Source organism: Drosophila persimilis, unplaced genomic scaffold (assembly GCF_003286085.1).
Source record: "Drosophila persimilis strain 14011-0111.01,24,50 unplaced genomic scaffold, DperRS2 tig00000000-arrow-pilon, whole genome shotgun sequence".
Taxonomy (NCBI): domain Eukaryota; kingdom Metazoa; phylum Arthropoda; class Insecta; order Diptera; family Drosophilidae; genus Drosophila; species Drosophila persimilis.
Window position 1 is genome coordinate 8,496,655 of NW_020825288.1, and position 14,074 is coordinate 8,510,728.

The 14,074-nt window shown below is 46.1% G+C and overlaps 1 protein-coding gene across 1 annotated transcript in view; it reads right to left on the reverse strand.

Moving 5' to 3' along the window:
- LOC6588397 (nucleolysin TIA-1) overlaps nt 1-14,074 on the reverse strand; it is a 90,214-nt gene that overhangs the window by 36,602 nt on the left and 39,538 nt on the right. The window contains exon 3 of the mRNA XM_026984245.1: nt 1,418-1,505. Within this exon, the coding sequence (XP_026840046.1) occupies nt 1,418-1,505 (88 nt within the window). The remainder of the gene's footprint in view (nt 1-1,417; nt 1,506-14,074) is intronic.

Sequence of the window (14,074 nt, forward strand, 5' to 3'; positions counted from 1 at the left end):
GTCTTTTTGGCTACTGACCTGAGCTCCGGGCCTACATTTGGATGGATGTCCAGATATATTTATGTACATACATATATACTCGTACAAATCCGTTTTATTTGCTTTCACTTGTTCTGCTCTAATATTTTTTTGGGGCATTCGTTGGGCGTTTGTTTGCCCCGACATCGTGCCTCGTCCCACAGCTCGTCGACAGCTGCTTGTGGCTTGCCACAGCTCCCCATTGCATTTGGCTGTTGCTGGAGCTGGGCTGTCCCGCCTGCTGCCCACACCCTGTTTCAGCTCAAACAAAAAAGTCGAAAATTAAATTATTAATTTATTGCCCGTTGCTCAGGGCTCCCGGACCACCGCTACCCCCCGCCGCGGCAGGGCTTCAATGGTCCATTCACTCATGCTTTTGGGAAAGAGAAAAGAAATAATTTTGCTGCTGGGTTCGCGGTTTCCTTCGACTCGCTAATTATTCATAAATTAAGGCGTAGATAGGCGCTGGAATGGGAACCAGAGGCATAGACAGAGTCCGAATCAGAGGCAGGACTTTATTTACCATTTGTTTGTTTATTTAACAATTTGCTGTTTGGGGCCGCACAAGTGTGCCAAAATGTTCTTTGATTGAAGTTAATGTGCCAGTCGAAATATAATGTAGCTGAAAATAGTTGCGTACTAGGGATAGGACAGACATGTGCCTGTCAAACCAGGTCATCCTTAAAGGTCTCTTGACCCTGTAGAAGACCAAAACGTACCTCAAAGAAGATGCCTGCCTGGTCAAGCCGCAGCTTGAACTCCAATCAACTCCAAAGATACTACATCCTTTGTAATCGGTTTTTCTTTTCTTGTCAAACAAAAACTGGAGAGTTACTATATTTTCTATATTCTGTGTGAAAATTTGTTATCATTCGATTTGTATTATGCCGCCGCCAACGAATGAGGGGCCCAATGAAACAAGACGCCGGTACAACTGGGTTTTGATAGTTCGTGTAGCAGCACTGATTTTGTCGGTTGTGACTTCGGTGATATTCGTCATTTACATTTACCACAGATACAAATGAAGGCGAAACAGAAGGAGTATGTAAGGAGTAAGTACTGAACTCAGCTGAACAAATATATGATATTCATTACTTAACTTTAACCCAGGGCCGCGCCAAGGAAACAAGCATCCAACATGTTTTGGATGGAAATAAAATAACATTTAGTTGTAACAAAATAATAAAAAATAATGTGCCGTTTGTTGCCATTTTGTTGTACTTAACTTAAGATCAAATGATAACTTAAAGATTATTTAAAACATTACTCTTCTTGCATTCATTGTGAAATATTTTTTCGCCGACCCCAATTTGTGCACCCGTGGCACCCCCTTGGCACGGCTCTGCTTAAACCCTTATCAAAAATTGTCCTTTGATTTTAATTACAATTTTCTACTTACGATATTTCTCCGAATGGGGTGAATGCGTCTTTCAATTGTTGTGTCTCAATTTCGGCGCTCAAGTCGCCCACAAAAATGTGAAACTGCTCTGTAAAGACAAAAAAGAAAGACAAATGTTGGGCCAATTAAAACGTGTCCAGCTCAAACCAAGTTCCTCCAGAGTCGTGCCCCAGAGCCGATGATGGCTCAGACAGACGGATACTTGAGATCCCCACGTGTGTGGTGTTCTGCCTCCAGCCTGAAGAGGGAACTGTCTGAAATCGCAACGTACAATTTCCTTCCGTCCCAGCCCCAGCCCCAGCCTCAGCTTTTATTCGGTTTCCGCTCGGTTCGGTTCGGTCAGCGGCATTTGACTCGTCGGCGTGGTCGGTGTCTGTTGCTGATTTGGGGCTTGACATTATCAAATGCCGCCTGTCACAAGGGCTCCCAGCCCAGTGTCTGCCGTCCCCTCCCCTCCGCTCCACTCACCGCTCCTCTGTAGACTGGCCTGTCTGCTTGGCTGTGCTTGTCACTCTCGTTGCCACTTTGGTTGCTGCCGCATGGCCCTGGGTCTATGGGTCTATGACTATTTTCGGAACACCCATTCCCATTGCCGTGCCCTGGCCAGGAATTGGTGCTCTGCTGCTCCGGCTCAGATTGCAATGTGCCAACAGCTGAGAGCAGGTGGACACGAGTGGCATCTATGGCCCGGCACAAGAGCCGGCAACGTGTCATGTTTGTATGCACGCGCTGAGACCAACTATCTATTGCCCACTCATTGCCAGGATATGTGTCTCTGGTGAAGGTCCTATTCCAGGCCCAGGCCCTGTAGCTGGTTTCGGGATTGTGGATGGACTCTGCGGCTGTCCTAGTCCGGGAGTGGTGCTGCTCTTCGGCTCGCGTCCGTGCCAAAATGACATAGTTTCGCATTACAAGGAAATTGCACTTGAATGTGCCAGCCAGTCGGTGGTGATGGTGGTAGGCGTGGCAGCCACCCACTTCCACTCTCCCGGCCCCTCGACCTGCCCCTGTCCCTCATCATGTGTGCAGTGGAAACAGAGTTGACAAATATGCCAAAAAAGAAAACCCCCAGCGACATGAATTACAATTCTGAACAGGGGGGAGGGGGGAGGTAGGTTTTACCAGCTCCTGCTCATGGCCACGTTTCAGCTGCGCGTCGTCCCGTAGCTGTTCGTCCTGTTCGTCCTCTGTCCGTTCGTCTGTCTGTCCTTTTGGAGCGACAGGAAGTTGTGCTAAGCGTCATTTCCGTTGTTTTGAGTGATTGCAATTGAGATACGGTTTTTGTGGTTTTCTTTTTCGGGGGAAAACCCTGGAATCTAGTGCCATGGGGGAGATCGCAGGGACGGAAGGACTGCTCTGTGTCCGGCCCGGAGCACGTGTTCTGCTCGTTCGTCGTCGCTTTTCACTTAAGCGGTTTAAATTGCGGAAGATTTTGATGTGGCCTAATGTGCTGTAAAATGTGACCTTAAGCGAAAGGATTATGTGGCATGTCCCGGAAAAATATTTGACCTTACGCATGTCGCATGCCGCATGCTGCATGCCGCGTGGAATGTTGCCATTTTGGTGTTGACACTCGAATGCCTTTATCGCGGCGGTAATAAATTGTATGGCAAATCCCCCAAATCAATCGTTGGCCAATTTATTTTATGCAATCTCTGAATCTGACAAATTCTCCCTAAAAAAGCCCCAAACCCAGAATCGCTTTTTCCCCCTCTCCCTCCCCCCCCCCCCCCCCACACACACACACAACAATTTATTGCCCTAACTAACAAAACTGCAGCTGCAATCGGATATGCATTTACAGAGGCACCCCACCAAAAAGGAAGCAGATCCCCACTGCACCCACAACCCATCCGCCCCTCCACCCATCAGATCCAGCAATAGCCCCATTAAATCTGTCCGTTACAAATTGTTGTTGTTTGGTCAGTGGCAAAACAATTTGAACAGAGTATTTTATTTGCCGGCGGCAGATATATTTTTTGGTGTATTTTATTTTATTTTTGCCAGCGCTTGGCCAGGATATGAGATGAACCGGACCCAATGGTCCGGGCCAATTAAGTTCCAGTCCATAAAATTTGCATCAAAAGGCGACCATTGACCTTTGGGCGTGTCTATAATTAAGAGCCCGCCCCCCACCCATCGAGGAGACGAGGCCCTGCAGCTCAGAGCTCGAGTACCAGGGCCAGGGCATTACGCATCGGGGCTCCACAATTAAAGAGTCGATCCATTAAAAAATTCGGGCCAACAGCAGGCGGCCAAAAGCTAATGGCCAAAGGAATATTCGCAGCCAAACACCAGGGCTTGAAAATGAGCGAACATCAAAAACAGGACGAGCAGGGTGGCAGGAGGGCAGGGAAGGGGGGCAGTTACAGGAACAGCAGGAACCGGGAAATGTAATTCGACATAAAAATATCGTAAATCTTAAATTAGAAATTTCGCACATTAAAAACTTGGAAATTGCATTTGGCTGTTGGATTCAAGTTGGCTTGGCCCCCGTTCTCATTCATGAAATCTGGAGGCAAAAGGCGAAAAATCCCAGAGAAAACACCCAAAAAAAAACAAAAAACAAGCTAGACCCTCGTTTTTGTTGGAAGTTGAATGAAGGATCCCTCTGGCCCTGGTTTTGGGTCGGGCCTGCATAAAGTCCATTGGCGCACATTTTTAATGAGTTGGACATAAAAAAGTTTTAGCTTTTCAAAAGCTGGTGCCGAAATGAAGCCAATGAAACCTTCGCAGGGAAAGAGAGATATAGCCAGGCCGAAGGAGAGAGTCAGAATGGTAGATGTAGCCAGAGAGGGCGAGAGATAGAATCTTGGTCTGTTTGCCATTGTCTCTGTGGGGATTTGAGTGTTGTCCTGCTTGTCGTCTGCTGTTTTATTGCATAATCGTGAGTCAATCAGCGACCTCCGGGAGCCTTCGTATCCTCCCTCCCCTATCCTCCAGCACAACCTCATTGTGGAACGCGTTCGTTCGACCTTCGTCAAATGCACGTCAGCTAATAAATACGTGCTGCATTTCGCCCTGACCCTCCCCAGAGAGAGACACGCCGAGGACAGGGAGTGCCGAGTGACGCTCTGGTGTTGCCCCATGCAATTAAATTTCACTTCAGTATTTCCAGTTTCGCTTTAATTTGCCAAATTTAATTGAATTTCGAGAACATCAAATTGCGCATACGCCCCATGCAGTCAAGAGCACAGAAAAATTTGTCCCGAACATCCCATTGAATTGCGATAAAAATTTGTGTGCACTAATTTCGTTGGAAATTATAGATTTGTATGGTAATTCGCATCAATTTGACGGCACTCCTAATGCACTCGATCATCAAACAAATGCAAATCCTGGCTGGCCATTGAAAAACGTTGCTGTTCAAATTCCAAAAAGGTTGTAAAATATTTCGGAATGATGTCGCATTAACTGCAGTGTGCCAATCGAAATAGTCTGATGCTCCCATTAGAGACCATAAATTAGCGATTAGAGAGCGATAAAGCATCGATAAATATCTGGTTTCAATAGTAGTGTGTGACGAATGCGGAACCATAAATGCTCGTAGTTTGAGCTTGAGTTAGAAGAGCCCATCCACTGCCCTGTCGCCATTCAAGCACTTGAGCTATTTTTTGTTTGGTTCCTGGCTTTTTATTTTGTTTTTGGTTCTTTTGGGTTTTTGGCGCTTGTCCAATGCGCGAACTGAAACCGGAGTGACTACAAATGTGGTTGAAATGTACGCGAAAAGCGGCAGACCGCAAAAGTAGCTGAACAAACACAAATGTGCCGGGCCAAATCGACAGAAAAAGCTGGTAACAAAGCGCATAGGTATAATCTACGGGCTTTAAGGATACCCATTGCTCCCCGAGAGTGTGCATATAATCGGGAATGATTTCACCATTCCAGAAGGTGCCTCGATTATTGAGGGTGATTAAGAATACCTCCTTTCAGGAGGTATGTTGGAAGCATCTACCGCCTATAAAAATCATCAGGATGGAGCGCAAGCATTGGGATAGGGTGTTTGTGGAGCAGAGGTAAACACTAATACATGGGCGTCCGACAAATGTGACGGACATGGACATGTGTACGCCACTGTTATGCGCTTGTCCCCACTCTATGTCTCCCGCTTTATACATATACATATATAACTATGTGTGTGGGTGGCAGAAAATGCAAAATGCAAATACAAATACAAACACAGATGCTAACTAACCACAGCAACATGGCTGCACATCTATGTGTGTGTGTGTGTGTGTGTGTATGGGTCACTCATCGTTTAGACTGCTATGGAAACATATGAAAATGGAGATTTCAATTGGATGGTCCATTTTGATGTATTTTGTACGGAAATTATGTTACAACGCCTTTCACCCAACAACCCAGCAATTACGATGCTCCTCTACCCTCCCACCACCACCACCACTATCACCATCAGTAGCGCTTGCCCCATGGCAAGCGATAAAAAAAGATGAAGGATAATAGCATCGGATTGCCCAGAATTTTTCACATGCAACACTTGACTGGGAAAATGCATTGCCTCTTGAATTAAATCAACAGCAACTCGAGCTGAAAATTCCTTGTACAAAGCACCTCGTGTTCAGCTGTTCAAGTGGTCCAGGCCACATTATTGCCATTGGCAACGCATCCGCTTGGCCAGGACCAGGACCAGGACCAGCAACAGCCACAGCTACCGTTAGCCACTCATTGTTGTCGAAATATAATTCATGGCATAGTCCGATGGGTGGCATCCTGGCGTATCCTTAACCCTTTGCAGGGAAATTGAATACAGTTGAGTTCAGCGAACGAGTAGTAGTATTTGCTATTCGAAATTAAGGATGTGGTTTGGCTAGGGAGAAAATTTTGGGCACAGTAAATTGAAGAGTATAAAGATCGTTTATAAGGAAAGCGTCTATAACCCATGCACATTCCATTTGGATTTTAACAATTTGAGTCTTTTAGAAACTATAATTTTCTAGGTAAATTAAGTAGGTAATTTTTTAGGTAAAAAGAAATGTTTTCTATTCAAACGATTCCCAAACATCGTAGTCAACATTGTGGGTCTCATAGTTTTTGGGGTCTGTCGAGTTCCGCTTTGTAGTTTTGATTGTCAAATGGATTTTCGGAGCCGCCCCGCCGCCAGCCCGCTAAAAGCGAAGCGGAAAAGTGCCACAAAGTTAAAAGCGTTGCCGGTACAGAAGCAGGTGTAGGTGCAGGAAAGAGCAGAGCAGAGCTGGTGTAGATCCTGAAAGCGAATGGATTAAAACACGTGAAGCACGCGACCTCAAAGCGCATTATTTGTTGTAAAAAAGTATTACACACAGACACACACACACACACACAGAGTTAGAGTGAGAGTGAGAGGGGACTGAAACCAAATGGCATACACAGAGAGAAAAAAGGGGGAGCTGGAGGGAAAACCTAATAAGCTTTTGTGCAATTGCAAGCCATTGTGCTGCCGCTTTGCCCCGGCCAATCCAACCCACAGAAAGCTAATTCAAACACCTGCCACAAAAGGTATACGTATATATGGGAAAAAATCCAGCGTCGAGAATATGCAAACGTCGAATGCGGCGCGGCGCTGGCGCTCGACACAATGCAACAGAGAAAAGTGAGAAAAAAAGCGAAAGGATTTTCCCCAGCCGCAAATGCATCCAGCGCGTAACATTTAGCCTGTGGCAGGGCTGATGGGAAGGGCTCTAGAATGTGGCTGGGGCTGGGGTGGTGGTGCATTAACACATGCGCCAATAAGTATGCAATGCGCTGTGACATTTTTAACGCGCCCAACAAAGGCACCAACAGAAAACAACAACACCCTGGCTATAGTATCTACCGCTCTCCGCCATCTCCCTATATATATCTCTCTCTCTCTCTGTTTCTCTCTGGGTCTCTGAGTGACTGCCTGCATCATCCTGGGTGGATTGCCGCAGCTCTGACACCGTCTGTTGCACAGGAAATCACGATTACAGTGAGTCAAAAGCACACACCACCATCACGAGCACCACCGGGAAGGAGCAGAGACAGAGGCAGAGGCAGAAGCATCAGTTGCAGGGAGTGTTCGCGTAGACATGTCGTTGTTTGTTGGGTGACAAAATTAGATTTAAATACGAGTTTTCCGCGCCTGTGAAACGCTTCCAGCAAAATGTCACCGCATGTCCTGCTGGGGTATGCTCCATGCTCCAGCACCTGCTCGGAATGCTCCTGCTCCTGCTGCTGCCCCTGCTGTGGATGAGGGCCTGCTCCTGATGAGGACGATGAAAATGAGCTGTCGCCTTCTTGTCAGCATTGTATTAGTTGGCATATGTACCAGTACATGACTGACTGAAGCGTTCAAGCAAGTGTTTTTCTGTAATACATATTATATTTGCTGTCAATCTAAGCAAAAGCTTTGTAGCAGAATGCTGCTTAGGTCCCAAATAAAAATCAAATTTCCAACCATATTTGCGTTTATTTGAAAAGTTGTTCAATAAAATTCCAGTAGAAAAATGGAGAAAATTGGATTAAGTTATATAGAAATCTTATAATAATTCCCATAGAAATTTCCAATAATCCCATTAGCATTCTCATATTGTTTTCTTCTTGAAAACCTTTTTGATTCGTGGAAAATTATCGATCCGATTACTCTCATTAAAAAACATTTCGTCTCTGTTGCACTATTATGTTACTTTTGTTCTTGCTATTCCTATTTTGAGAGCTTCGCTTTCCATTTCCGCCCATTGTCTGTCAATCGACAGGGTTCGCTTTCCTTCCCCTTCCTTTTCCTTTGGCAGTACGCTTTCCTCAGTTACACAGCTCCACTGTTCCACAGTTCCAGTGTCTTTGTCATTATGAAACGTAAAACGAAAACGATTTACAGTAATGCCAACACTTTGCCACCAAGGCAGTGTGTTGCCTGCCATGCCACGCCACTGTGTGTGTGTGTCCTTGCACCTCCTCCGCGCTGTCGCTCCCTACATTGTTGTTAAATGAAGAAAGTATTTTTCAAATGCGAATTTCCGTTATGCTCCTCGCTCCCTGAACATGAAGACATTTTTGACTATTGTCTGTGGAGGAGTGGAGCTGGAGCTGCCAGCCGAAGACGAAGCCGAAAACGGCAACAAAGTCGGGGGCGAAACTATTGCCAATGACAACGAAAACGACAACGACAACGACGACGACGAAAACGACGAGGATGGGACGGCGGATGGGGGATGAGCACGACGCTGATGATGGCAAGCGTTTCCGCTTTCCATACCCTATTAGAGGGTATTATGATAGTAAGCAGGCAATCAGACATACATCGAATCTGCCATCTCCACCGCCCTCTCTCTCTCTCTCTCTCTCTCCTCTGTCCATCCGTTTCCACCCTCAGTTTTAAAGGCTAGGAATAGAATGATCACCAGGAAAAACGAAGACTTTTATCTATGATTTTCGAAAGAACGATTGATCTGAAAGGGTATCTTAAGCCTCGGCTCACAACTCTAGCCTTTTCTTTCTCTTTGTCGCTTTGTTGTTGCTCTTGTCATTGTTGCTGTGTGCGCGAGACACAAAACATTGAATGACATTATCCTTTATTGCTTATCCCACGCTTTGCTCTCTGTGCGCTCTATTCTCCGTGTCCTGGTCTTGGTCCTGGAGCGGGACTTCGTCAGCAGCTGCGCCTTCTGCCCAACACATTGGCACGCAAATGGTGGAGTGAAAGCGGTCTCAGGGTCTCGGGTCTAGGAGAAAAGTCAAAAGGGCAGACGCGGCGTATGCGTAATATTAACTAGGACCAACGGGACGCGACAAGCAAGCGGTTGAAAAGATCGAGGGCAATGCCAGCCCGGCCGCATTGTGTCCACCAGGACAAACTTTTTCATTTCCCCGCGGAAAAATTTTCAAAAATTTCATTTCCCAACGACTGAAGGCAAAACTTTGTGCCAAAGACATAGAAACTAGTTAGAAGTGCGGATATGGGAGAGGGAGAAGGAGGAGGCGGAGGAGGAGGAGCAGGAGGAGGGGCCAACAAAGCTGAAAAAGTCATGTCGTTCGTTTCCTAGACGCTCTCCAGCTCCCTCGCACTCTTTTTTTCCCCGCTTACACAATCGCCCGCTCTATCTTTCTATCTCTCTTCTTCTCTCTATGTGCCTCTCTCTTTCTCTTAACACACACATACACAGAAACGCATTTTACGAAATAAAGTATTCAAATAAAATATGCTAAAATCTTTGAAGTACTTCAAATAGCAAAAAGTAGAAAAAAGCAACCCAAAAGAAAACGCCACTGAGAAACAGTCGAAAAGTTTTGGCCTTATACAATGAGATAGAGAGAGAGAGGGAAGAGGAAATAGAAACGGTGAAAGCAAAACTCCGCATAAAAGGCATCGAAAGAAAAAAAGAAATGGCAGCCGAAATGGCAATAGCAAAAGCAACGGCGACGGCCCAAAAAAGTAAATATCGTTTATGTTGTCATAACGCGCAATGCCCTGCAACCACCGTCCACCACCCACCGCCCACCCGCTCTTATCATTTGAATTTCCTTCGCCGACGTGTTTGTCGAGCTGGAGCCGATAAAGATGCGATAAAGTGAGAACAAGTTTTCCGGGACGAGACGGGCGGGGATGGGCGGGGACGTGGGACGAGTCGCCGGCAAAAGTTTTGACCGAATTTTGACTTTTACGTCGCCCGACTTGACGGACATTATTCGGCAAGCAAAATTGCCAATTTGTGTAAATTATTGCCTCAACTTGTCCTTGTCCCTTGTCCAAAGTCCCAATGTCCCAGTGTCCACCATGTCCAGTGAAAGGACCAGTCAAACTTTGTCAGCTGCCTGCTTTCCGGTGGCTTTGAGAGAGGGAGAGCAGAGCAGACAGTCGGCGTCTGGCTTTGTGCCTTGGTCAAATGAATATGATGTAATATAAATTAATTTGATTATTCCCATCGTTTCATGACATTTCATTTCTCTTGCTTTTTACTTTCCGTCCGCATGTGAGTGGGTGTGGGCGTATTGCCCCGCCCCCTTTTAGCATACTTAATTAAGCAGAAACATTTCGCAGAAGTCGGCAGAAGCGCAGAACAAAAGTTGAGGCTGCTCGTACAACGCATCGCAAATTGTATTAAAAATTCATACGAGTACGAGTATTCCCCTCGAAAATTTGTTCTTCTAACCGGAGAGCAGGAGGCCTGCACACATGTAACATTCACAGCTGTTAGATTTAATTTGACTGCAAATAATATATAAGGCGCCCTGGTCCTGGTCGTGGTCCTGGTCGTGGTCCTGGTCTCTGGTATTTGTCTTGTACGGGTATGGTATGCCATTGTTTGCTTTTGGCTGCCGGGACAACTCTCGGGCGCAACTCAAACACTCGACACTTTCGTGTTGGCCCAGAAAATTGTTAACGAAAATTGTGTAATGCCCGGCAGGCTACAGGCGGCAGAATTTATGCATTTTAAATGATATGTGAAAATTTGAGTGCAGCTACAGCCACATATTAGGCGACCAGACACAGTCACAGATTCACTGTACATATGTATGTGTTTTTCATGCGAGTATTTGTGGAGGATGTTTGCATTTGCAACCAACTTTTAGGCGCAAATTGTCGCCAGATTATATTGTCGTGTATAATGCTGCGGCAAGTCTGCAGGAAATTGTCCACATGCCAGACGATTTTCCCAACCATTTCCCATACCCCCGAACGCTCCTCTCTGACAGATCCTGATAGTTGGTTTTAATATTACTGTGTTGTTTTTTTTTTCCCCGCTTTCAATTATGATTGTTCTGATTATTTTAATGTTTTGCGCAGACATTTGGTGTGGAAATGAGTTTGTTTTCTATTGTTTTGGGTGATGCTGTTTGTTAGCTGCTTTTGTTTGAATATTATTTATGGTTTTTGCCCAGTTTAAAGGCCCGACATTCATTGATTACACTTCATTGTCGTTCATTTGGTGGCGGGAATCTATGCACATGCACAGAGCGGAGTGGGAACAAAAAAAAGCGGATTAAAATATCAAAAAATATTGATTGCGAGGATTTTGATAATCTTTTCTATGAGCTAAAAAACAGTTTCACATAAATATGTGGCGAATGCCACTCCTCTCTGTCCCTAATCTAACCTTCTGGATGGTTGCAGTGGCAGCATATGGACAAAAAATACGTCGATGCATGATTGGATAAAGTATTTATGTAGATGTTTGTATTGCCATGTTTCCCTCTGATTGTTGACGGCTTAAACGTGGCCAATTTCATACTGTACAACGCTGTGGTTCAGGTAGCATTCCATTTTCCTTGTTTGCCTTCTTCCAAATAAATTCTTCTATTGTCCCGTGATTGTGGAAACTTCATAAAATTGTCATTTTGCCGCAGTGGAGAAGTCCTGGTCACGTTTATTGCTCAGTCGTGGCAATAACGTTCAATTGGCCAGAACCTCAAAAAGTTCCAAGCCCAGCGAATGAAGCAATATCAAAGCTGAAGAGACAGCAAGCGGCAGGGGCATGCAGTGCCTCAATGTGCCCCACAGAATGAGTGCCAGTGAAGGTCTTTCTGGGCAATTAGAACGACAAGATTGTGCGATAGACCCATAGCAACCACAAAGGCTATTGCCAATCGTTTTTACGCATGAAACCGGCTATATTTTGCATATTGCTGGAAGTTCCTAACCCTTAACCTATGGCTACTTTGATTCCCATTGATACTTTGCTCCCTATCCCATTTCCCTTTCCTTTATTGATACTTCTTCTCTGCCACACTCGTATACGGTCTGGCCACGCCCTCGTTTGAGCCAACTTAAGGAGAGCCAAGGCAAGCCAAGCCGCATTTATTGATGTCTCAATTTCCTTTGCCAAATCACCTATTACAAATCGACAGCCAGCTTGAGTGGTGCCATTGCTGGTTCTGGTTCTAGTGGTGCTGTAGCTGTAGCTGGAGCTGTAGCTCTTGGAATAGCTTTGTTGGTTTTTACAACTGATGATGCTGCTGCCACTCTGCTGCTGCAATTCGTACAAATTTGGCTGGCAAATAAAGCGCCTGGAAAAGCTGCAAAGTAAAAATTACCCTTCTGGCTGGTAATGGCTGGCAATTTGTTTGGCTCTCTGGCTGTTCTGTTGCCATTTTGCCATTGCATTGCACAAACTGCAGATACGTGTGTGTTGTCCCACTCTCCACCCTTCCTCTCCAATTTGAATGGGTTGTTTGGGGTGGATTGATAAGAGTGGGTGGACGTGGATATGGCCGTGGACATGGGCGGGGCGAATAGAGGTGTGCCTTTTATGCCTCATTGCCTCATTGCCCCATCATACTCAACCCCGATACCCGCGCACAATGTTGCCAGCGCAGCTCTCACTGATGGCAGTTTGATCATTCCATTACAAGTTGGCCTGGCCACATTGCAGCTTCAAGCAATTTGCCACAAATTTCAATCAAACGTGCTCGCTAAAAAGTTGCCATAAGTTGCACCACCCACAACCCTCGTCTGCCCTGCCCTGCCCTGCCCCAACACACATACACAGGTAGGTTGTGCCTCCCCACTTGCGGGCTAACAAACTTTTACATTAAGACATTAGCGGAAAAGTTTTTTTTTTTTTTGTTCCTTTTTGCCCCGCTGTTTGCTATTTTCCTCCCATTCGGCAGCGGCAGCGGCAACGGCAACGGCAGTGCAGCTGAAGCTGCAGCTGCAACAACTTGGCATCAACTAATTTCTTATTTGTTTGGCTCTTGCGGTGCGGCAGCAGGATTGCACATGGCCAGGACGGGGACTGACCAGGACTGGTCCCCGGACTGGTCCAGCAAATGGAGTGCTCCATTTTCATTTGCTTTCGCCTCGCATTTTCGTTTCGTTTTACGCTTTTCACTGCTCTGGGCAGGATGTGGCACATGAAAAAGTTTTCGTATTTCCATTGGCTTTGATTCGGTTTCGCAAATGGCTTGGCATTGTTAAAGAGTCGAGAGTTAAGAGCTGATTGGATGATCTTTGATGGAAAGGAAGGAGAGGAGGAATATAATGGCGAATAATGCTAATGAGGGGAGCTTTCACGACGAATTCAATTAAAGTTTCTCCTCCTCTATGGACCTATGGATGGGGTGGATTATACTCTACTGCTCTGTGGATATATCTAATAGATGCACAGATACAATTACCTCTCAGCTGCTAGACAAATCCTATCGCAGATCAACCACAGTCTCCTCTATTCCATCATTTCAAGTTTATCCACGAGATAATCCATTTCATACACAGATATAATTTCCTCTCCATTTCCCGACACCCGACACTGGCGTGACACCACCACCGTTACCATCACCACGCGTTAAAAATACAAAACACGTTAATGACAGCCACCGGCAGCACCTGTGCCGCACCACCCCGTTTTCTGAGGGTCGGGGTCGGAGCCGGGTCGGGGCGACTGAATGGTGGTGTCCATGTTACGGCTCGCTGCCTCTTGGTGGTACCCCTGCAACGCACTTGGCTGCGCTACGCAATTTCCGTTTCCGGTTACGCAGGGCCAAAAGCAGACAACTGCAGGATAACATTCCTGGCCCTGGCCCTGGCTCTGAGCCTGTCCCTGGCTCCATCATTGTCCCCCATCCCCCCTTGCAGCCATTTGGCGCACAAACAAACCGTTAACACTTTGCTGCTCTCTGCTCTCTGCTCTGGCTCTGGCTCTGGCTCTATCTCTCTCTGTTCCTGGCTCCAGCTGCTTCTCCTGGCCTGATTCTACTCCTGCC